General features: G+C 42.5%; 1 protein-coding gene across 13 annotated transcripts in view; it reads right to left on the bottom strand.

Annotated features, from left to right (window-relative positions):
- LOC143753417 (myomegalin) overlaps positions 1–26,442 on the bottom strand; it is a 136,900-nt gene that overhangs the window by 106,251 nt on the left and 4,207 nt on the right. For 6 of the 13 annotated variants that reach the window (XM_077245704.1, XM_077245705.1, XM_077245708.1 and 3 more), the window contains exons 1-3: positions 9,235–9,627; positions 8,108–8,184; positions 6,486–6,609 (exon numbers count right to left, since the gene is read on the bottom strand). In XM_077245704.1, coding sequence (XP_077101819.1) covers positions 6,486–6,609; positions 8,108–8,184; positions 9,235–9,411 — 378 coding nt within the window. In that variant the 5' untranslated portion in view covers positions 9,412–9,627. Of the gene's footprint in view, positions 1–6,485; positions 6,610–8,107; positions 8,185–9,234; positions 9,714–26,442 lie in introns of those variants that run through there. The other 7 variants (XM_077245714.1, XM_077245715.1, XM_077245716.1 and 4 more) reach the window with 5 other exon arrangements.

Below are 26,442 nucleotides of genomic sequence, written 5' to 3'. Positions count from 1 at the left end.
ACTCACTCACTCACTCAGGCCCTAAAGAGAGCAGCCAGAAATGTACAAAGACTTGCGTTGAATTCATACTAAAACATTGCGTACGGACAAAGCTTTAAATGTGCGTACGCACAAAAAAAAAACAGATGTATGAATCTCTGCGTACGAAGGATCCCACGCATATTCTCTTTGTACATTCCAATTAACGTAACAATGAGCGCACATGCACGAGCACAACGCACCACCCAGTCTCCTCCCTTAATTAAATACATTTAAATATGATAATGAGTCAACTTTGGCAAAAGAAAGGAGTAAGAAAATGGCTAAAGCGAGCGGCAAGAAGCGAAACTTTACAGAAAGTGAATTGGAGGTGCTACTATCGGAGGTAGAAACGAGAAAAAAATATTTGGAACTTTGTCCTCCGGAATTAATAACAAAAGGAAAAAATATTAGTGGGAGAGTTTGGCTGATGCCGTCAATGCGGTGGGATCTGAAAGTCGCACTGTAAATGACCTTAAAAAGAAATGGTCTGATATAAAGGTGGACGTTAAATGGAGAACTGCTGCGCACCGACAAAGTGTGGGCAGAACAGGCAGTGGTAAAGGGGTCGATGAACTTACACCCTTTGAGCAGAGAGTTGCCTCAATTATGGGTGACACTTTACTCTCTGGAGTAGTATCTGCTGCTGTGGGAGACTCGGATTTACTACAGGACTGCCACGAAGGTAACCGATATTATCTGCACATTTATTTAATGGAAATGTTTCCGATTCACATATGCAAATTCTTCTTCAGATGGCGCCTTTATAGCAATGTGTGTGCAGTCGATCGCTCCGATTACATTAGGAAAACCGGCTATCGCTGCAAATTGCGTTTTAATGTTTGGCTGATCAACTGCATCATATGGGAACCTTATATACCTGGTAGACATGCGGATGATCCCGACCCATACCGCTGGCATTGCGCGGCTCAAAGACGACTGGCTTATTCCTGAGCGGTCTGTCAGTTCCCTTTGGAAAGAACCAGTTGCCAGGAAACCAAGTGTTGTCAGCACCTGCAAGGGAACGGGTATTGCGTGGATCCTCGCTGTCTCTCTCTCTAGATTTGGACCCAACTCAACACAGAGCTCCAAGAGGATAGCCCTTGGAAATCTGAACCGGGTGATAAGCCAGTCATCATCCTGGGCCAGAAAATCATTGTGGTCCCTAAAAACTCGTTCTCTTCGGATTCTGCCATAGCAATGTCCTCTAATAAGGCCAAAGCTGCCATTGCCATAGACTAAGGGTTGTATCAATTTGCATATGCTTTTATACGTTCTTACTTAATTGCATAATTGATAGAATATTCCCATAAGGCTCGTGTGACAATATATGTAAATTATTTTATAAATTGCAAATTAATAGCAATGCTTCCCACAGGTGGTAGTGCGATAGACTTGAAGAACAATTCGCTGTGTAATGTTTGCAACTTAACTTCATTGCCTGTAAGTGTCGCCAGCGGACAAAAACTATGAGAAATGTACGTACACCAGACATGAAATTGGCGTGGAGGAACGCACATTCTCACGTTAATTTCACTGTTAGTACATCCGACCGTGAGCGTGAAAGCTGGCGTAAGCAAGTTTTTGTGAGTACGCAAGATTGATACATGAGGCCCCAGGTATTTCTCATTTCATGGAAGGAGAGCTCGATTGCATACAGAGAGGCCTTAAAAACTGCTAGATCTGCTTATTTTTCATTGACAGATGTTATTTATTCGAAACGGTTGCTAAACTGACGAACAATAAAGTTTCAAGCCCAGAAGTTTGCAAGCAGAACAACAGTAATGACTTTATGGCCTTCTTCACTTATAATATTGATAATATCAGGCAAAAGATTATAACTATGCAATCGTCTACTACAGTATCGCATCAGACAGTGCAGTGTAGTCTCCCTAAGGAAAAATTCGATTCATTCATTGCTATAGGAGAGGAAGAATTTTATAAACTTGATAAATCATCTAAATCGACAGCATGTATGTTAGACCCTATACCGAATAAACTACTGAAAGAGATGCTTCCCGAGGTCATAGATCCTCTTCTTAATATCATTCATTCATCTTTGTCATTAGGATACGTACCAAAAACCTTTAAGCTGGCTATAATTAAACCGCATGTTAAAAACACGCAACTTGATCCTACAGAATTTGTCAATTACAGGCCGATCTCGAATTTGCCTTTTCTGTCAAAGATACTAGAAAAGGCAGTATCCTCACAACTATGTTCCTTTTTAGAAAGAAATGATATCTGCGTGGATTTCCGGTCAGGATTTAGACCGCACCATAGCACTGAGACAGCTCTCATTAGAGTCACAAATGATTTGCTCTTATCATCCGATCGTGGTTGTATCTCTCTATTAGTGTTACTTGATCTTAGTGCTGCATCTGACACTATCGACCACAACATTCTTTTAAATAGACTCGAAAATTATGTTGGCATTAGTGGAATTGCATTAGCATGGTTTAAATCATACTTATCTGATCGTTATCAGTTTGTAGCAGTAAATGAAGAGATGTCTTATCGATCACAAGTTCAGTATGGCGTACCACAAGGCTCAGTACTAGGACCGCTGCTGTTCACTCTGTACATGCTACCTTTAGGAGATATCATTAGGAAACATGTAATTAGCTTTCACTGTTATGCTGATGATACTCAGCTCTATATTTCTTCCAAACCTAACGAAACTCACCAATTCACAAAACTATCGGAATGCATAGCTCATATCAAAAAATTGGATGACTAGTAATTTCCTACTACTAAATTCTGAAAAAACAGAGATTCTAATTATTGGATAAAAAACTTCCACACGTAATAACCTAGAATACCATCTAACACTTGATGCTGCTCTGTCAAGTCCTCGACGTCGGTTAGGAACCTGTGTGTGTGTGTGTGTGTGTGTGTGTGTGTGTGTGTGTGTGTGTGTGTGTGTGTGTGTGTGTGTGTGTGTGTGTTTGTGCTCTTTGATAGCAATCTTTCATTTGAAAGTCACGTGAATAGTATCTGTAAAACTACATTTTCCATCAAAAAAATGTATCTAAATTACGTCATATGCTCTCAATGACAAATGCGGAACAACTAGTTCATGCGTTCATGACATCAAGGCTAGATTATTGTAATGCTCTACTGGGTGGTTGCCCTGCACGTTTAATAAACAAACTACAGCTAGTTCAAAACGCAGCCGCTAGAGTTCTTACCAGAACCAGGAAGTACGACCATATTAGCCCGGTTCTGTCAACACTGCATTGGCTCCCTATTAAACATCGTATACATTTTAAAATATTGCTGATTACTTACAAAGCACTAAATGGTTCAGCTCCCCAGTACTTGAGCGAGCTCTTAACGCATTATAGTCCTTCACGTCTATTGCGATCTCAAAACTCCGGCCAGTTGATAATACCTAGAATCAGGGACGTACTGGGACTGAAATTCAGCCCGGGACTTTAAGATGGAGAGGCCTTTTACGCGAGTGCCCTTGGTGCACGAGCAGAAGGATTTTTTTGCAGTTATTTTAATTCTAATAGTGTTTTTATGGTATAAAGAGAATCAGATTACACTGAAGACCTTCAAGAAATTTTAGGATGATACCTGCCTCTTCAGGTAGTATAAGCAAGTCACCACTGCACTGAACACAACCAGGTCAGCAAAACCTAATCTCGAACACTTAAGTCACAGTATACTGCTAACTACCAGCATGTCATGTGTACAGTCATTTGGAGAGATAAAATAGTTACAAATACTACCAAATACCCACTCAGATACTCAAAAACTACAATGCAGTCCCATAAAATAGAGATTTGTGTGTGTGTGTCCTCACTTTCAACTCTCCCTGCCTCTGCTTACTGATTGTACAGCTGAGAAGAACATGAGAAGAACATCAGTAATAAATATGACTAAGAATAATACATTTTCTACCTATGCATAATATGATTGCCTAGTACCCAGCCCTGCACTCTGCCCCTGTACCTGTCCTTGTTTTTGTGCTGGTTCCATTCTCCTCATCCTCCAGCTCTTCTTTCTCTTGCTGCTTTCCTTCCTCCCCCTTCTCATCAATATGACTGCAGGGGTCATCATCAACCTGTCCCTCTCCAACACTGACCTTAACAGCTAATATACATATACAGACATACATAGATTCCTTGCTTATAGAAGGATGTTGTCTGTGTGTGACGACAAACTGCTGTTTATAATATATAATATATCTATAAATATATAACATATGTAAGGGATAATGTATAGCGAGGCGGTTGTTATAGCGTTTGTATTCGCTATAGCAACCGCCTCACTATACATTATCCCGCTTATTACATGTCTACCTACCAAAGAAATCAAAAATTTCACACAAAATATTGATTTAAAAAGCAGTGTATTGATTTAAAAACGATTGTATTGCTTCCGCTAAAGAAAATAGTCTGTTCCGTCTCTGAACTGCATCCATGGCAACGCACTGTTTTTAATGGCAACGGTGTGTTATACTTAACAGCGGTCTGTTATCAAGAAATAACACCGCATGCTACATTGGAATTCTACCAAGCCATGTAATAAATGCCTTTATTTAAATGCAAATATAAACAATTTCAGTGTATTATAAATGACCAATATATCCCTAATCGTGCACCAGTCCTGTCCATGCTGCTGGGTCCTTCCTCATCTGCACCTCCGGCTGCCACAGCACTCTTTCCACTACGGAAAAGGTCTGTTAATTTGGCGCATTTAGCTGCCTCTTGTGCCAAATATCTTTTCTTTTTAATTCTTATTTTTTCGGCCCCACCCATTTCTTTCTCTTCTTTCCATAGACAGTAATCTCTCCTTTTCGCCATTTTTACCGTCCGTCTCTGTTGCATTGCATTCACACAAACCCGCCAAACATGATCAAAAGTAAACTCCTTTGATCGGCGCCTAGTTAGAGCCAATCGGATGTCAGGAAAAACGAGGATCAGTTAAGAGGGGCCGCTCGCATCCCTCCTCAGATTGAAAGTATTGGTTTGGCCCGGTCTGAATCACACACACACACACACACACACACACACACACACACACACACACACACACACACACACACACACACACACACAGCATTCCGCTTCAGGCAGTAAGCAGCCGGTTAGGCCGGTCGCGTATCATTAAAGAAAAAAAACAACAACTCTTAGACCACCGGCCGGTCTTCGGCCTGAAATGGACCGGCCGTTCGGGATTGTTCCCGGTATTCCCGATGGCCAATCCGCCCCTGCCTAGAATATATAAATCGACTGCTGGCGGTAGATCCTTTTCCTATTTAGCACCAAAACTCTGGAACAATCTTCCTAACATTGTCCAGGAAGCAGACACAGTCTGTCAGTTCAAAGCTAGACTAAAAACACATCTCTTTGACCTAGCATTCACATAACACTCTATAGACTTCTATAATTCAATGTTAGGCTGCATAGTTTAGATCAGCCGGAACCGGGAACACTTCCCATAAATCCTGATGTACTTGTTACATCATAAGAAGGATGGCATCTACGCTAATATTAGCCTCTCTGTTTATCCCAAGGTTTACCGCAGTCCGCCGGATCCAGGCCGTATCTGGATCTGATGAAGGACCTGCGCCTGGACGGACACACACACACACACACACACACACACACACACAGGACCTGCGCCTGGACACGACGACAACGCATCCCTGAAGTGTCACTAGTGTCTCCACTGTGAAGGCCTCCTTCCCTTTACCTCTGTACTGATAAAACATTCTCAGGATAATTCCGATTCACGTGGCTACGCGGAAGCGATAAAAAAAATTCTCAGAGCCACCAGGCACTGTTTTATGCAAATGAGCGGCCGGATCGCATTAAAGAATTTTCTGTGGGAACGATGTGTGTTAGCAGCCGCTAAGTTAATAACTAATGATCGTTGCAACAGAAGTGAATCAATCAAAACTAACTTTAGCTGGACAATAACTTTATTCTAGATCTGCTGTAAAGCCAAAACAAACTCTGTTACTGTAATTTCCTATTATCACTGTAAAGCTGCTTTGAAACAGTCCATATTGTTAAAAGCGCTGTATAAATGAAGGAGACTTGACTACCATCATCATCACCATCACTACCATCATCATCACCATCACTACCATCATCATCACCACAATCATCATCATCATCATCATCACTACCATGACTACCATCATCATCATCATCATCATCATCATCATCATCATCATCATGAGTGTGAGTGAGTGAGTGTGTGTGTGTGTGTGCATGTCTGTGTGTGTTTGTGCGTGCGGGTGTGTGTGTGTGTGTGTGTGTGCATGCGTGTGTGTGTGTGAGTGTGTGTGAGCATGCGTGTGTGTGTGTGTGTGAGCATGCGTGAGTGTGTGAGTGTGTGTGAGCATGCGTGTGTGTGTGTGTGTGAGAGCATGCGTGTGTGTGTGTGTGTGTGTGTGAGCATGCGTGTGTGTGTCAGTGCGTGTGTGAGAGAGAGAGTGTGTGTTGTACCTCATGCAGTATCTGTATCTTGCTCTCCAGCACTTGCTGCATGTGATCGATCTCCTGTTGTCTCTCTTCACAACGTCTCTGCAGCTCCGCTTCATTGTGATTGGTCAGACTCTCTGCTGTTGTCCTGTCAAAAATCAACACATGGATAATTGTTTTAAAGAGAAGCTATTATTCCCTTTTACACAGCCTTGATGTTGTTTCAGGCTCTACTAGAACAGGTTTTCCTGCTTGAATGTTGATTATTTTCCTCATATTCTCCATTGTTGCGGCTCCTCTCTTCCCAGTCTGTCAGTAACGCTCTGTTTCTGTCATGATCAAAGCCTGTGTTCCTCTAGTCTTGTGTGCACTTTTATGTCATTTCCTGTTCTGCATAGTGAAGTGCGCTTTCGAAACACTGTTTCAAACATTTATGGATATTTTGTCTCGAATCAGTGGTTTGGAGATTGTGAATGAAGGAGTGGGCGGGGCTGGACTCCGGGCTTCTGCGTGATGATTGGAGGGTCTGTTGTGAATGAAGGAGAGGGCGGGGCTGGACTCCGTGCTTCTGCATGATGATTGGAGGGTCTGTTGTGAATGAAGAGTGGGCGGGGCTGGACTCCGGGCTTATGCATGATGATTGGAGGGTCTGTTGTGAATGAAGAGTGGGCGGGGCTGGACTCCCGGCATCTGCATGATGATTGGAGTGTCTGTTGTGAATGAAAGAGAGGGCGGGGCTGGACTCCCGGCATCTGCATGATGATTGGAGTGTCTGTTGTGAATGAAGAGTGGGCGGGGCTGGACTCCGGGCTTCTGGGTGATGATTGGAGGGTCTGTTGTGAATGAAGAGTGGGCGGGGCTGGACTCCGGGCTTCAGCGTGATGATTGGAGGGTCTGTTGTGAATGAAGGAGAGGGCGGGGCTGGACTCCGGGCTTCTGGGTGATGATTGGAGGGTCTGTTGTGAATGAAGAGTGGGCGGGGCTGGACTCCGGGCTTCTGGGTGATGATTGGAGGGTCTGTTGTGAATGAAGAGTGGGCGGGGCTGGACTCCGGGCTTCAGCGTGATGATTGGAGGGTCTGTTGTGAATGAAGAGTGGGCGGGGCTGGACTCCGGGCTTCAGCGTGATGATTGGACAGTATGTTGTGAATGAGGTGTGGGCGGGGCTGGACTCCGGGCTTCTGCGTGATGATTGGAGGGTCTGTTGTGAATGAGGAGTGGGCGGGGTGTGCACTGGTGTGCACGTCTACCCAACCCTTCACCCCTGACTCCATCATTATAAGTGACGGTCAGTGATGAGCCCTGGGATAATGCCTGTAATTCTGAACATCTGCTGATGGATCAAGTGTTGTGCGGTTCTAGCTGGAGTTCATGTGAGAGTCAGTCTGCTGACAAACATCTACCAGCACTAGAACACACACACACCGTTATATTTCTGCTGTGGCTCAGAATGGCTCACGCCGCCGTGTCTGTGAGTGTGTGTGCTCATCTGTGTGCTGCTTTTAAACGGGAACGAGGATCAAATGATCAGATAACCAGCTATTAAACCCGTCACACCGTCGGGCGTGTGCGTGTGTGTGTGTGTGTGTGTGTGTGTGTGTGTGTGTGTGTGTGTGTGTGTGGAGGAGATCAGGCAGATGCACGTACAGCGCTTTATCCAGCAGTTGCTGTTTTTCCTGCAGCTCCTGTTTCAGACTTTCAACCTCCACCTTCAGCTCAATGTTCTGGAATGAAACAAACATCTGTAAATGTGTGTGTTCACACGAGAGCAGGAATGATGACAGTTCTTTATGTCAAGGGTCAGCAGAAACATACTCACGTTAGCCTTCATATTCTACATAGAGAGAGGGTGTATGTGTGTGTGTGTGTGTGTGTTTGTGTGTGTGTGTGTGTGTGTGTGTGAGAGAGAGTGAGATCTATCAGTCATGTCATTTAACAGGCGGTTCAGGCATCTCACAGGTTATTTTTAGTGACTGGAATGCAGAGCTGAAACCGAACCACAACTGAAGTGAACAGCTGTCGACTGTTTACCTGCTGAAACACACACACTAGCACAAGTGTGTTATGTGCTGGCTCAGATCGGTCAGGAGGCTGTTTTGCTGTTGTGCTTTTAAGATGTTTATAGTAAACGGTCTGATTCCTCATGATTCGAGCTTTATGAGCTGAGACACTTTTAAGAAATGGAAAAGATGTGGGTATTTTTAGTAACAGTCTTTAGTTGGCGCAGCAGAAATCTGATCAACTAAACTAAAGCTGCAGAGATCTGGACTGAGATTCAGCGCTGGAACACTAATACTAATAATATCAACAAAACCTCATCTGTCAGTCAGCAAGATAATATCAGTCATGTGACAGTGCAGAAGATTTTGACCACAATGATGAACAGGATCAATAAACGTACGTTTTCCTGCGGCAGCGGCTTGAAAGGTCAAATAACTTTTTTTTAAAGAACTCTTTTTAATGTAGAATGGTGCTATAAACTCATAAAGTTTATAAAAGGGGGGTTTTCACAGTGATGCCATTAAGACCCTTTTTTGGTTCCCAAAGAATCTTTCAGTCTTTACTTAGTATAATTTTTTCTTAGTGTGACGAACATTTTAATAATCTGGAGAACCTTTTTCCACTCTATTAATAACTTTCAGTGGAATGGATGTTTAATGTTCTTCATGGAACCACTGATGCCAATTTAGAACCTTTAATGTTTTATTTAAATTTATTGTATTACTGTTATTATCATTATTAGGCATGACATGGTAACACAGATCCGGTCTCACCGTTCTGTAGACGTCATCGCCGCTGTCCTCAAACTTCTGCTGGATCCGCTCCTCCAGGAAGTAGATGCGCAGCTTGAGGCTGAAGTTCTCCTTCTTCAGGTCATTGAGGTGCTGTGAGAGAGTTCGGTAGGTGTTAGACATGTCCGGTGTGTGTGTGTGTGTGTGTGTGTAGAGCATCACACAGTCCTTCTACAAGCGCTCACACACATCACAACTAAAAACAACTACAAAAGCACAAAAAGAAATTAAAGATCTTCAACTACATGACTGATCATATCTACACAGCCATCTTCACACACACACAAACACACAGAGACCGAGGGCCCGCTGTGAGGGCCCGGAGCCGCAGCGCTGAGAGCCCATGATGAGCATTAGGACTAACTCCAGAGCGATGAGCTGTTTTTACTCAGGCAGAAATCCCAGGAATCCCTGAGAGCCACAGTCAAGCCAACCAGATACCAGACTCCAGTCATGTGTGTGTGTGTGTGAGAGAGAGAGAGAGAGAGAGAGAGAGAGAGAGAGAGAGAGAGAGAGAGAGAGAGACAGAGAGAGAGAGAGAGAGAGAGAGAGAGACAGAGAGAGAGACAGAGAGAGAGAGAGAGAGACAGAGAGAGAGAGACAGAGAGAGAGACAGAGAGAGAGAGAGAGAGACAGAGAGAGAGAGAGAGAGAGACAGAGAGAGAGAGAGAGAGAGAGAGAGAGACAGAGAGAGAGACAGAGAGACAGACAGAGAGAGAGAGACAGAGAGAGAGAGAGACAGAGAGAGAGAGACAGACAGAGAGAGAGAGAGAGAGAGAGAGAGAGACAGAGACTGAGAGAGAGAGAGAGACTGAGAGAGAGAGAGAGAGAGAGAGAGAGAGAGAGAGAGAGAGAGAGACTTTTGACTTTTACAACTCTTTATTAAAACAGGTACTAAAACACTAAAATACAATGTATTTCACCCCTGTAGACGTACTGCTACAATCTGCACATACAAATAAATAAATAAATAAATATAAAAGAAAATAAGAAATAAAATTTAAAATGACCATTAAACATCACCAATTAAGCACTATAGTTTCATCTTCACATATTGATAACAAAGCACCATTCACACACCATTTAGACTCAAATTCAAATACGTTTTTTGTGATTTGATAGAATTTATGTTCCAGTCTGATTCTGGATTCAACCAAGGCAGTAAACATTTTCAGCACACTCATATTTCTCCCCTCAGCAGCCGTTCTGCAAGTCTTCCAAATGGCTAGTTTAGCTTGCCCAACTGCAAAATTTGCCAAGGTACACTGTTCTCTATGTGTTTTTGAATACTTGCATCCATAAATAATGTCTTGTTAAAACAAAAACCTAGGCTTCCAAGTATTCTTTCCAATAAGGTAAACAGTGATACTAGCCTAGGACATTCAACAAAGACATGGAACACAGTCTCTGGTTTAGTACAAAAATTGCAGAATGATAAAACAGCCATATTAAACTTAGAAACAAAACTATTTGTAGGTAATACACAGTGCAATATTCTCCACTGTAAATCCCCAGATCGTTTTGGAAGGGGACCTTTATACAACAGTCTCCAAGAGGGAGCAAGATCATCAGAGTCCATAAGATACTCTCTCAATTTTGTATCACATCTCTGATTAATATTCCCAAAATAGTCAGTCTTTACACATATCTGATAAAACTCTCTTTTTCCAACTGCTTGAAAATGAAGCTCCTGCAGCCCCTTAAATTTCAATAACTTCCCCTCTTGGTCATCCTCTGTACAAACCCTTGGAGACACAAGTAACTTAGGGAAAGAACATTGCATCGAATCACCAGAAAGGAAAACATTTACAAAATGGAGGAATTGGGAGGGAAAATCAGCTTTGAGACTGTTTATGAAAAGTTGCACCATCCTCACAGACCTGAATCCCACCTGTTCACAAATTTCGGCTGCTGGTCTCCATTTTCTGGAAGCAATATCAATCAGATGTGAAACTGTGGTCAAACCCTTATCTATAAATGTTTTAGCAATGATATTAGACATGCAAACATTGCCACCAAGAAAGGAGTTATAAAACAGTGGCTCATTCAGGCCAAAATGGTAATTTTCTCATCCAAATTCCTTAAAAACAGTCCAGGAATTTAAAACTGACACATAGAATCTTACATCAGATAGGCCTATAACGTTTCTACTATACGAAGACATCAAGAACAATTGTTTATCAAGGGAAAAGCCGCCAAAAGTTCTGAGCAAAGCCAGGCCAAATGACACCCATGATGTTGTATGCCCTTTAGAATAAAGCAAAGTCTGAGCAACTTTTAACCTCATAGCTTTAACTTTAGCGGTCACATCAATTAACCCTTGACCTCCTTCAGTAATTGCCAAGTAAAGAACTGCAGGGGGAAGCCAATGGTGACCGTCCCAAACAAAATCTACAAAAAATTTCTGCAAACGTTGCAAAAGAAATTTTTGTGGATCAAATACATTTAAACGATTCCACAACATAGATGCAGCTAAGTTATTAATTATAAGTACTCTACCCCTATATGACAAATTAGGGAGAATCCACCTCCACCTTTGTAGACGGCCAGACACTTTATCAAATATACCTTCCCAATTATTCTCCATATATTGATCTAGCCCCATAAAAACCCCAAGCACTTTGAACCCTTCCAAGCTCCAAGAGCAGAGCTGAGGAAGTACTGGCGGGCCTCCGTTCTCCCATTTGCCCAGCAAAAAGGATACACTCTTTTGCCAATTTATTCTTGAGGAAGATGCTCTTTGATATACATCCAGAGATGATACCAAATTCTTAACATCCTCATCTGACCTTATTACCACTGTAACGTCATCAGCATATGCACTTAATCTAGCCGTTACCAAATCTGTACTATAAGGACACACTGTAGAAATCCAACTTAATTGACGTCTCAGAACTGCCAAGAGTGGTTCAATAACAATAGCATATAAAATACCTGAGAGGCCACACCCTTGTCGTATACCTCTGCCAACTAAAAATGGTCTTAAAAGGGTGCCATTTACTTTTAGTATGCTATATACATCCGTGTACAGGAGCTTAACATAAGAAATAAATGATGAACCAAAACCAAAGGCATTGAAACATTTAAAAAGAAAGCCATGATCAACTCGATCAAAGGCTTTCTCTTGGTCCAAAGAAACCAAACCTACATCGAGTTTATGCACTTTAGCAAAGGAAATCAAGTCCCGAACCAAAAAAGATTATCAAAAATAGATCGATTCGGAATACAATAAGCTTGATCTACATGAATCACTGAAGATATACAAAGTTTGCGTCTATTAGTCAAAGCTTTGGAAAATATTTTGTAGTCAACTCCGAGCAATGACACAGGGCGCCAATTTTTAATGTCTCCAAGATCACCCTTCTTGGGTAGTAAAATAATCACGGCCCTCCGAAGGCTCACAGGTAATGTGCCTCTTTCCAGACACTCCAAGAAGACAGAAGACAGGTCCTTTCCGATCACCGACCAAAACTGTTTGTAAAAATTCAGCATTCAACCCATCCAATCCTGGAACTTTGCCAGAAGAGAGTTCCTGAACAGCTACAGTCAGTTCAGCAAAAGTCAAAGGTAGATCAAGTCTAGATTTCTCCTCTTCCGTAAGTTGAGGTAAATCTTGAAGAAGAATGTCAGCCATTTCATCATCACAGGGTTCAGCCTTATAAAGCTCTTCATAAAAAGATAAAGCATGTGACATGATTCCACGAACATCAGTCACTTTTCCTCCCCCTGGAAGTTTCAAATGACATAAAATCTTCCTATTTACAGTCTTCTTCTCCAGACTAAAAAAGGATGATGTCGAAGCGTCCATATTGTTAAAGTTGGTAAACCTTGCTCGTACAAGTGTCTCTTGGGCTCTTTCTTCTAACAGATTCCGTAAGAGAAATGTATTCCGTTCGAGGATTTCAGCAGTGTCCACACCATCTGCTTTATCATCAGTGTAAAGGATGTCTTGTTCAAGCTGTTTCAATGTACTTTCCAGAATGCTTTTATTATAGGCAATATAGTTCTGACAAAAAAGTTTAATTTGTATTTTGCCAATATCCCACCATTGACTTAGGGACTTATATAGCATTTTACTCTCTCTCCACGTCTCCCAAAAAAAGGTGAAAGAGTGCACAAAGTTGTGATCTTGCAAAAGTCTACTATTAAACTTCCAAAGTGAGTGCTTAAAAGTGCTCTGTGCAGTAGAAACTTCAACAGACATGTACTGGTGATCCGATAAAGCAGTGTGCATAATACAACTCTTAAAAAAAGTACCCCTAACACTTTTCTGTACATAGATTCTATCAAGTCTGGCTCCAGATATCATATTAGAGTTTACTTTCAACCAGGTATATTGTTTGGTCTGAGGGAAAGCTTCTCTCCAAACATCTACAAGACAATGATAAGTTAACACAGTTTTAAGTTCTTCTGACGACTGCTTATGTGGTTCTTCATGGTTCCTATCTAAGGTATGATTTATAGTACAATTAAAATCCCCAGCCAGAACAACCATTCTATCCTGCAAAACATCACTTAACGCAGTTTTCAATTTTTTAAAGAAGATAATTCGCTCTGAACCAATGTTTGGAGCGTACACATTAAATATAGCGAAAAATTGAGTCCATGAACCGTTATATCAACACGCAACATTCGACCAGGAACCAATTCAAAAACACTCACAGGATGCTCCTTATACTCTGGCCCAAGGAGAATTGCAACCCCTGCGCTAACACTAGAACCATGACTTAATATAGCCTGCCCCTTCCATTCACTCTGCCATTGTACTTGATTATTTGGATCTGTATGAGTTTCCTGAAGAAAAACTATACTAGCCCTCTTTATCATAATATAGTCAAAAAGACTAAACCTTTTAACAGCATCTCAACACCCATTAATATTTAAAGTGCCAATTCTCATGGATGCCATAAAGAGAAAAAAAGAAAAATAACCCAAAAATTGCATGCTAGCCATATCACGTTTTGCCTGGTAAATTCATTATACTTCTTACATTACAAAGGATCTTCTTAAGGCGGTACCGTTTTGGTCTATCGAACTCATCAAAGGTTGCCTTCCGCATAGCTACAGTACAAGACATCAGGAAAAGTTTCAAATCTGGAAAATGCGACTCAATACTGGGCTTGCGAAGCCCCTTTGTATGGTCAAGGAAGGTATTTATCTGCTGTAATGAGTCAAGTTTAGTCCTACCTTCAGAAATATTTTCCAAGTCCATCATGTCATTCCCATCATATAGTTCCTCGTCATCCTTATCGAAATCCACTTCTTGCGAAACATTATCTCCTTGACTCTGATCAATCGATTCATCAGTACTTATTTTAATATCACTTAATGTTACTTCGGGTTGTATTTGTTGTTCATCCTCGAGTGATTCGGCCTCATGTGCATCTTTTACATGTGCCTGATCCGAACTCAACTCTGGCTGTGTGACAACGGGTATGACATCAGCTACCTGGGCAACCTGAGCTATCTCCACGGCACTATTGCTGGAATTAGCCGACAGGAAACTTTCCCTATTCTCCTCGAGCGAGCCACGCGGCGCTGACTCCGTGACGGCTTGTGGAAGTAGTAACGGCGCAGCGTCCGCAACGTCAGAACCTCGCGCTCCACCAGCATCAACCATATTATCAGCCAAAACTTCATTAACGCCATTACTATTACGATTCGGGCAAGTCTGTCGAACGTGTCCGAATTCACCACAAATGAAGCACTTCATGGACTCAGAACTTATAAAATAGTGTAATCTTCCCCTTCGACAGGTAGTTTCGCCGACAAGTTCAAAGGATCACTCTGAGAATTCAAAATCATAAAAACCTGGCGCCGAAAAGACATTACATGCTTAAGTTGGGGGTTTTTGCATCCCTGCGTGATCATCTTAATGGGACTCACTAATTTACCATATCGGAGTAGGCTCGACAGAGGCAAAACGGGCACAAACATTTCGTTTATTGTTAATCCGCTCTCTATTAAATCATTAACCATTTGGCTTTGACTCAAAAAAAATGACTATCGCCTTATTCATGCGAGAGGCAGACCTGATGTTTACGCCGCCGACTACAGCACTCACGGCCACCCGGCAATCCTCTACTGAGAGAGAGAGACAGAGAGAGAGAGAGAGACACAGAGAGAGAGAGAGACTGAGAGAGAGAGACTGAGAGAGAGAGAGACACAGAGAGAGAGAGAGATACAGAGAGAGAGAGAGAGAGAGAGACAGAGAGAGAGAGAGAGAGAGAGAGAGAGACAGAGAGAGACTGAGAGAGAGAGAGAGACTGAGAGAGAGAGAGAGACTGAGAGAGAGAGAGAGAGAGACTGAGAGAGAGAGAGAGAGACAGAGAGAGAGAGAGAGACTGAGAGAGAGAGAGAGAGAGAGAGAGAGACAGAGAGAGAGAGAGAGACTGAGAGAGAGAGAGAGAGAGAGAGAGAGACAGAGACAGAGAGAGACTGAGAGAGAGACAGAGACAGAGAGAGACTGAGAGAGACAGAGACAGAGAGAGACTGAGAGAGAGAGAGAGACAGAGAGAGAGACTGAGAGAGAGAGACTGAGAGAGAGAGAGACAGAGAGAGAGACTGAGAGAGAGAGAGAGAGAGACAGAGAGAGACTGAGAGAGAGAGAGAGACTGAGAGAGAGAGAGAGAGAGACAGAGAGAGACTGAGAGAGAGAGAGAGACTGAGAGAGAGAGAGAGACAGAGAGAGACTGAGAGAGAGAGAGAGAGAGACAGAGAGAGAGAGAGAGACAGAGACAGAGAGAGAGAGAGAGAGAGAGAGAGAGACAGAGACAGAGAGACTGAGAGAATTTTGAATTTTAAAATGCCTTTTATTCCTATAAATCACTCTTAATTAAACACTTGTTCCAAACAAATCACACAATTATATTATATCAGATAAGTACACATAAATTACACCAAAAAATAAAAAAATAAATTATCCTCAACAACAGAGCACAGCGCTCCATTACAGCACCACTTCATTTCAAATGTTAGTAGATCCTTTGTTGACTTATAAAAACAAAAATCTATCAATATTCGTGATTTGATTAGATTTGAAAACAGTATAACCACATCTTCACCCGACAGTCTATCCACCATATTTTTCCTGCTCATGTAAATGGCCAGTTTTGCCTGCCCTAGAACAAAATTCAAAAGCTGACAAGTAAACCTTTTACTTTGAAAATATTTACAACCAAAAATAAAAATCCTCATGGAAAACAATTCGTTAAAAGAAAAAAAAAAAACACTTTCCAATATTAGAAATAAAGGTTTCAGTCTGTCACATTCCATAAAAGCATGAAAGACCGTCTCTTTTTTTGAACAGAAAGGGCAATCAGCAATAACTTCAGGATTAAGAACTGAAATAAAAGCATTAACAGAAGAAGCCTCCACTGTATATCCCCTGCCCTTTTAGATAACGGTGGCTTATACAGTGACCTCCACTCAGGCTTTACATTCTCTTCAACACTCAATACTCGGCGCCACTGCGTGTCTACTTTATCACTTAACACCTTTTTATTAAAAACTATAACAGATATTTGATAAAAAGCTTTGCCAGGTGCTGTACACAAGTCCAAACACAAAGGTCTTTCAGCATCTAGAAACGGTCCACTACAACCATCCAATTTAGGCAACATGAAAAAACAGGAAAGGAGTCTTCTGTACTGGAGGTGTTTACTCCTCCACGACTGTCCATCAGTAAATCTTTTTCTTCATTGCTGACCAAAGATTTCCAGTTCTTTAGCATCTGTTCAACAGTTCATACAGACCTGAACTTTAGACAAGAGGCTACTTCTTCTGCTCTTTCAAAATCCAGTCCAGCTACATGAATCAAATGTCCAAATGTGACGATCCGTGAGTCCTGCAAAAGTACTTTAAGTCCATGAAAGAAGCAACCCTCATTTGATAAATCAAAACGAGCTCCGTTTATTAGTGGCTCCTCCAGAAGCCAATGAAGAGAAAGTGTTGTCTCATCTTTCTGTGAGTCAAAGAGACTCCAAACCTTAAAAAGATTTCGATAAAACACTGGCAGTCCATTCACGTTCACTTTAAAGGGGTCCATTAGAAACAGAGACTTGTCCAACCCCAGTCCTTCAGTTCTGCGCAAAATGGTGCATGTAACAGCCCGCCACCCATTCACTGATGATTTATACAGAAAACGTTGTAAAAATTGCAAACGAAAAGCTGCTATTCTACTTTTCAAATGTACCAGACCATGACCACCCTCCTCTTTAGGTAAATGCAACACCCTCTGAGGGACCCAGTGTAACTTATCCCAAAAAAAATCCACCAAAATCCCTTGAATTTTTGCTAGTAGTAGTGCGGGAGGATCCTAACATGCTAACCTATGCCAAAGGCAGGAAGCTACTAAATTGTTCACAATTAAAGTCCTCCCTTTATATGACAACTTTGGTATTAACCATTTCCATTTGTCAAGCCTGCCTTTCACCTTATCAACAACCCCTTCCCAATTTTTCTGAACAGACATTTCATCTCCCAAATACACTCCTAAATACTTAAACCCTCCCGTTCCCCAAGTTAAACCATCAGGAAGACTTGGTTTCCCTTTTGACCAATTTCCAATTAAACATGCTTCACTCTTGTTCCAATTAACTTTTGCTGAAGACAAATATCTAAAATCTTCTAAAACTTTCATTAAAACCTGTACATCATTTTGTCCATTAATTAAAACTACCACATCATCAGCATAAGCAGACAAAGAAATGCTACTTTTACAAATAGGTAGAATTAAACCGAAAACATGTTCTCTTAATTGTTGCAACAAAGGTTCTATAGCAAGTGCATATAACATCCCAGACAAAGAGCAGCCCTGTCTAATACCCCTATTGAACCTGAAAGGAGTGCATAAGCCACCGTTTATCTTAAGCACACTCTCAACGTCACCATAGAGCACTTTCACTTTGTCAATAAAATCCTGACAGAATCCAAAAGCTTTTAAAGTTCTCCACAAGTAAAGGTGTTCGACCCTATCAAACGCCTTTTCTTGATCTAAAGAAATAAGTCCAATATTAAGGCCGAGCAACTTGAAGACATCAAAAATATCCCTAATGAGGGAAATATTGTCAAAAATTGACCGACCAGGGACACAATAGGTCTGATCTGGATGTACCACCTGATCTATAATTTTAGATAACCTATTAGCTAAAGCCTTCGAGAGTATTTTATAATCTGAGCAAAGGAGCGAAACAGGACACCAGTTCTTAATATCTAAAAGATCTCCTTTTTTGGGGAGGAGAGTGATGACCGCTCTACGGCTACTCAACGGCAAACTACCTGAACTCAAACTATCATTAAGAACCAGCAAAAGGTCCTCCCCTACCTCTGTCCAAAAGTGTTTATAAAATTCAACAGGAAGGCCGTCAATTCCTGGCACTTTCCCAGAATTCATGCCTTATGCAACTCTCCCAGGCTTAATGCTCCTGAGAGCTCTGCATTGGCACCGTCTGACACTTGGGTCAATCCTTTAAAAAAAACACTTTCAGAATCCCATCCTGTTCCCAGCTCATTCTTATACAAGTTTTCATAAAACCCTCAAGCTCTTGCTCGTATTTCTGCATGACTAGATAAAATCACTCCTGCCTCAGAGCGCAAAGCATGCAAAAAACGTTTTTGCCCATTTTTCTTTTCAAGGCTACAAAAATATTTCGATGGTACATCCATCTGTTCGATTCTTAAAAATCGAGAACGAACCAGAGCTCCTTGTGTTTTCACCCCCAGAAGGTCAGCTAACTGAGTTTTCTTATTTGAGATCATCTCTTTATAACTTTGATTATTTGTTGCATCAGCTAAACTCTGTAATTTAATTATTTTAGTCTCCAAGACCTTCATAGAGCTATTTAACTCTTTGGTGACATTACGAGTATACTGTTGGCAAAATTGTTTTATTTGGACCTTTCCAAAATCCCACCATTGCTGTATGTCTTGAAAAGAAAATTTTGTCTTTTTAAACTCTTCCCAAAATACTTTAAATACATCCTTAAAATCCTTACTACACAATAAATTAGTATTGAAGTGCCAGTATGCACTGTGGGGTTTAATTTGATTTAAAAAGAAAAGCCCCAATACCATATGATGATCAGAGAAACTGACCGGTGAAATGACACAACTTTTAAAAATACCCAAGTGATGTTTGAAAACATAAAAACGATCTAATCTTGCAAGAGATAAAACATTGTCACGAGCATGAGCCCATGTGTACTGTTTCTGACCGTCATGAAAAAGCCTCCAAATGTCACATAGATCATTAACATTTACCATCTTTGTGAGACGTTCAGGTGAAGGCATATGGGGCTCAATGTGATTTCTGTCAATATTATTCTCAGTACAATTAAAATCTCCTCCTAAAAATAAATATTCTTCAGTACTGCATCTTTGTAACATGGAACTAAGTGCATCTAAAAACACCAATCTTTCTATTGCTGACGTTGGCGCATAAACACAAACAAAAACAAAGACATATTTTTCAAAGATAGCTCTTATTTTTAAAAGTCTTCCTTTCACAATCTCATCAACTTGATAAGAGACTGGACTAAAACTCTTAGTAAATAAGATACCCACACCACCACTAAGTGTGGTATTATGACTGAGAACAGAAATGCCATCCACACATCTGGAAAGTACTCATTGACGAACACCCCCCTCTTATTCTTCGTAGATTTAAGGAACAGTTTAATGTCATCTACATCATAATTGCGGCAGGAAAACTCACTTTGTGACAAAGTAACACTTGAGTCAGATAATTCACTGTCACTCTCTGAATCAACCTGATCAGCAACATCTAATTTCTTTTGTTGTCTATGAGCTGTATCGGACTTCTTCCTTTTTAATGGCACTTTAAATACTGTTTGTTCTGAAACAAAAAGCATTAGGCCTACTGTTGTATCGTAGATACCGAGGAAAAACTCAGAGACAACGGCAACTTCAGGATGGTCTCGTTTTATTAGGACTCATCTCTGTAGCTAGCAATACACACACAAGTTTTTCACACTGCGCGTTCTTCTCTGCTTTTAACAGTGCAACAGCCCACAAACACAATGCGCCATCGCCCCCTACTGGACAAACCCAATACCACCCTTAACATACAACACCTACCGTCAACCGGCCGAACATCCCCCATAACAATGTCTGATTCTGTTTTATCGCTTGACTCACCTCTGTCTTCCTCGATTACAACAAATTTTTCAATTTCGGTTTCCTCCTCCACTAAAACAACATCATCCTTCGAAGTCCCAGCGCGTTGATCTCCATCAGACTCACTTGCCGGCGCCACCGCTGATTCCGCCTCGGCTGAGGCTTCACCGGCTGAGGCTTCACCGGCTTCACCGGCCTCACCGGCCTCACCGGGCTCACCGGCCTCACCGGGCTCACCGGCCTCACCGGCCTCACCGGCCTCACCGGCCTCACCGGCCTCACCGGGCTCACCGGCCTCACCGGCCTCACCGGGCTCACCGGCCTCACCGGCCTCACCGGCCTCACCGGGCTCACCGGCCTCACCGGCCTCACCGGGCTCACCGGGCTCACCGGCCTCACCGGGCTCACCGGGCTCACCGGCCTCACCGGCCGGCTGCACATTGATGTTAGCTACACCTTCAGTGTCAGCCAAACGATTGTCGTCTTCTTGTTTGCTAGGACAAGTTCGAACCAAGTGACCGACTTTACCAAGGCCGAAGCATTTGATTTTATCAGTGGTGATGTAAACCACATAATCAAACTCATCCACTCGAAAATTCAACGCAAGATCTAGATCAGCGTCGTTGTTTACAACCATGTAAACTGAGCGTCTGAAAGACACAACATGCTTCAGTAAAGGAGAAACGCGGCCAATTGGAATCTTTTTAATCGATGAGACTAATTTTCCGTAGCGAGATAGAGCCTGCGTCAAAACAACATCACTAACAAACGGCGGGACATTCGAAAGGATGACTCTTTTAGATGGCAATGAAAGGGGCAAGACGGGAGTGAGAACACCGTCGAGAATAATTCCCCTCTGAACTACCTCATTTGCCTTTTCTACTGTATTAAAAAAAAGAACACCACCTCACACACCAAAAAAAACCACCCCCTACAAAACTGAAACTTCTAAACCATACACAAAAAGAAAAGAAAAAAAGAAAGAGAAAGATAGAAAAAAGAAAAACAAGCACGAGTCACCACTCACGCTCACGCTCACACTCACAAACTCCCAGCATGCACTCCGACAGAGAGAGAGAGAGAGAGAGAGAGAGAGAGAGAGAGAGAGACTGAGAGAGAGAGAGACTGAGACAGAGAGAGAGAGAGAGAGAGAGAGAGAGAGAGAGAGAAGAGACTGAGAGAGAGAGAGACTGAGAGAGAGAGAGAGAGACTGAGAGAGAGAGAGACTGAGAGAGAGAGAGAGAGAGAGAGAGAGAGAGAGACACAGAGAGAGAGAGAGAGAGAGAGACTGAGAGAGAGAGAGAGAGAGAGAGAGAGAGAGAGAGACTGAGAGAGACTGAGAGAGAGAGAGAGAGAGACTGAGAGAGAGAGACAGAGAGAGAGAGAGAGAGAGAGAGACTGAGAGAGAGAGAGAGAGAGACAGAGAGAGACAGAGAGAGAGAGAGAGAGAGAGAGACTGAGAGATAGAGAGAGAGAGAGAGAGAGACAGAGAGAGAGTCTCAGATTATACAGAAAATCTACAAAATCTAGAAGAACACTATGCACAGACGTGAAATTTGATGAAAATAACTCAGAAAATACAGCATTTTTGCTTTTAAACACAAATAATCAACACAGAGGATCAGAAGATCGGACTTCTAGCAACAGACCTGTTGGAAAATTGGAGGGAAGTTTAAAACCGGAAAAGAACCACCGATTCACAGAGGAAGAAGCAGTGAGTACGACTAAAACTGCACTGGAAACCTTTTTGAACTTGTTTGCTTATTTTTTTCCAAAATATAAGGGCATAAAATTGATCTGTTTATATTTCAATAAGCTGAAAATGCTAAAAAGCTAAAGCTATGGCTAGCCCACACTCTGGCACTCAATGTATCAATTTAACTGAGGCAGAGAGAATCCACCAATCAGAGCAGCAGCTGCAATCAGCCCACTGCCATATGCAGATGAGCTCCCCCCTCACCACCATACAGTATCCCTCTGAGGTGAAATCTGACACCGCAAGAAAAACCTATAAGCAGAAACTTCTGACAAACAACCCTGAGACTCTGTTTGCAGATCTATTCAAAACAGGAGAAGTCTGCAACCTCATTTTCTTCTCTGATCACCCCAGAGCCTGGCATAAAGCCATCATCAACCATTACCCCTCTGTAAAGAAAGAAGGCATCTGTAATGGCTGGAAAGTCAAAATCAGAGAACCAAATGACCCTGACAGCACAGTAATAACTGTAAACATATACAAAAATGGCACAGTCATGATACAGGGGGACCTGAAAACATTTCAGGCAGACTACAGAACAATAGGTGAAACTGTGAAACACGAGAAAGCTGTACCATCTGAAAGCTTGTCACCTGAGCAGAATCCACCGAACACCACCCCAGATCTCACACACACTCCTGCAGAATCTGTTGAGCACATCTCACCCTCCCTGCTCAAAGCTATACCTCTCCTACAGGAGCACTTCACCAAGCTGGAGATGGAGATGGTGCAGCTCAGAGAATCTGTGCTCAGACAGCAGCCGTCAGACACATGTGCAGCTCATACTGAACTCCAGCAGAACACAGAGCACTTAACACAGAGACTGTCAGCCCTCACACAGCAAATGAGACGGCTTCAGACAGAGAGGGACAGCTATCAGTGTGAGCTGACCGCACTGAGACTGCAGCTGGAGGACAGAGAACAGTCCACACTAGAGATGAGGCAGCAGTTGAGAGAGATACAGGAGGAGAGAGAGCAGCAGAGCAGTGAGATCCAGGCCCTGAGAGAGCAGCTGAGTGAGCTCCTCCTGGCCAGAGAACCAGAGCAGACCCACACAGCTCAAATACTGCCCTCCACCTCAGAGTCGCCCAACACAAGCAGTCAACACCCATCCGTCAGCGCAGAGAGACCCGACCCAGACCGCTCACAGCCATCACAGCGCCCCCTGCCAGACTCCACAGCACAGCAGCATCAGCCCTCGTCTCACAGCAGCCCAGCACCAACCAGCACAGAGGAACCTGAAATAGCCCTACTCATCGATTCAAACGGCAAATTCATCGATGTAAAGAAACTTTTCCCCCAACACAGAGCTGTTAAATTGTGGTGTCCCACCACTGACAAAGCCCTGGAGCTCCTGACAGAGTCCCAGCTAGGCCAGCCCAGCCACATCATTATCCACACGGGCACCAACGACCTGCGGAGCCAGCAGGACCGAGTGTCTGACTCCCTCAGAGCTGTCGTGGAAAAAGCTACAAAAACTTTCCCCAGCTCTAAAATCATCCTGTCCACTCTACTCCAGAGGAGAGATTTCCATCTCAACACAATAAATAAAATAAACTCCAGCATCTCTAGACACTGTGCCCTCCTGCCCAACGTCCACTTGGCCCATCATCCAGACCTGGACACTGAATGTCTATACGACCACGTCCACCTTTATAAAAACCTGGTACATATCCTCGCAAAGAGACTCAAAGATGTCACTCTAAACCGGACCAACCAGACCAGTCCCAGGTGGAGCAGAACCAGCCCTAACCCAGCCAATCCATCGAGACACACTCCAGCAAACTACATCCCAGCCCACAGCTCATCTAGAGCCCCGAGCGGAGCACCACCCATAGCACTACACCGAGCTACAGCACCCAGACAGGATCCCTACAGACCGAGACCGTCCTACAACATCCCCACAGCTCCAGCAGCTGAAGCCTACAGACCGAGACCGTCCTACAACAGCCCCACAGCTCCAGCAGCCGAAGCCCGTCCACAACAGATCCCGGCCCGGCCCGGCAGACCGAGCTACGCCCAAGCTGTCAGCGGAGGAGCAGACCGAGCCAACGCTGAGCTCCACGACATCCAACACATGCTGAGTATCATCTGCTCTCACCTACTAACACACAGTGGACAGTGGTAAAAAAAAAAAAAAAAAAAAAATTTTTCACCTACCTAAGTCTGTGGTATTAATGTACATTTAATATGGAATTGTTGATGTTTTGAGTTCCTATAATAACTTTACTTACATCATTCATTGTTTTATTTTAATCTATTGTAATTTTACATCATTTCTCTTTTCTCAAAATAGCAAACATACCATACACATTATTTTAAAAGTTTATGATGAAATCACTTAGTTTTTCTACGTGGAATATTCAAGGTCTAAACTCCTCAGTCTTTGGCCTAAAAAGTAGAAATTCTGATTTTATGAAAGAACTCCAAGACCTAGATGTCATCGTCTTACAGGAAACCTGGTGTAGAGGAGATGCGTTCACTGGCTGTCCCTCAGGATACAGAGAAATAATATTACCATCAGTCAAACTCACGTCAGTCACACAAGGGAGAGACTCGGGAGGGATGATAATATGGATCAAATCTGAACTGGCCATAGAATTAATCAAAAGAGAACAGCACCACCTGTGGCTTAAGATACAAAAAAGGAATGATTTCAGCATCTAAGCCTGTTTTCCTTTGTACAATTTACATTCCACCCCCCGAGTCTCCATATTTCCAAGAGGAAACTTTCCAAAATATAGAAAGAGAAATCAGCCATTTCCAGGCCCAGGGAAATGTGCTGCTTATGGGTGATTTAAACGCTAGAACAGGAGCAGAATTCGATTTCATAGAATCGCACGGGACCAGATTCATCACAGGCAATAACGACCTGTACCCTTCTTACCCCAGCAGACAAAACTGCGATCAAACCGTGAACGCTCACGGACGGCAGCTCCTGCAGCTCTGCAGAGGACTGGCTCTGTACATCGTCAACGGAAGACTGCGAGGAGACTCGCTCGGCCGATACACCTACAGCTCAGCTCTTGGTAACAGCACTGTAGATTATGCCATCACAGATCTAGACCTTTCCTCTTTGAGAGCATTCACAGTCAAACCCCTCAAACCTTTCTCAGACCACAGCCAAATCATCCTCTATTTAAAGCAATCTGAAACATCACCCAAACCAATTAGGACCCCGTATCACATGAGCAAATTAATGTCTTTCAAATGGACTGAAAACAGTGGCACTAATTACAGCACTGCTGTTGAATCTTCAGAAATACAATCCCTCATACATTCATTCCAAATACAGGAATACCCAAAAAATCAATTCGGCATCAATCAGGAAGTACAAGATCTAAACAACATATTCTACAAAACAGCACAAAAAAGTAATTTGTCCATTGTTAAACCAAAGAAAAAATATTTAGATACAGACAAATGGTTTGATTTGGACTGTAAGGCTCTGAGAAAAAACCTCAGAAATTTATCAAATCAAAAACACAGACAACCAGATAATCCGGAACTCCGCCTTCTTTACTGTGAGGCACTAAAACAATATAAAGCCACACTCCGGCGGAAAAAAGCACAGTTTCTGCAAAACCAGTTTGAAGAAATTGAAAAATCTATAAACTCACACAAATTTTGGGATAAATGGAAATTGTTATACAAACCAAATCAAGAAGTTCTGGCGATTCAAGATGGGGAGAAGTGGAAAAAACACTTCCAAGATTTATACAGCCCAACTGAAATTCAAAATTATGAACAAAATGAAATAATTAATAAACTAGACAATTTGGAAAGATCAATTAAAGAAAATCAAAACCCTTTAGATTTCCCCATAACAATGAAAGAATTGGAAGAAAAATTAGGAGTCCTTGAGCCCAAGAAAGCCTGTGGTGTCGACAGCATCCTGAACGAGATGCTGAAACACACAGACCAAAGCTTCAAACTGGCCATGCTGAAACTGTTCAATGATGTTCTGTGTGTAGGGTTCTTCCCTGAGATCTGGAACAAGGGCCTCATCAGCCCCATCCACAAGAACGGAGACAAATTAGACCCCAACAACTACCGAGGCATCTGTGTGAACAGTAACCTGGGGAAGGTTCTCTGCAGCGTCTTAAACTCCAGACTTTTAGACTTCCTTATGAAGCACAATGCCTTGAGTAAATGCCAAATCGGCTTTCTTCCAAAATGTCGCACATCCGATCATATTTTTACACTACAAACACTAATTGACAAATATGTACATCAAAACAAAGGACACATTTTTGCTTGTTTCATTGATTTCAAGAAAGCCTTTGATTCAATCTGGC

Source organism: Siphateles boraxobius, unplaced genomic scaffold (genome assembly GCF_051911475.1).
Source record: "Siphateles boraxobius isolate OS27281-9 unplaced genomic scaffold, OSU_SipBor_1 282, whole genome shotgun sequence".
Classification (NCBI taxonomy): Eukaryota; Metazoa; Chordata; class Actinopteri; order Cypriniformes; family Leuciscidae; genus Siphateles; species Siphateles boraxobius.
This window is presented reverse-complemented; position numbering and strand designations above follow the sequence as displayed.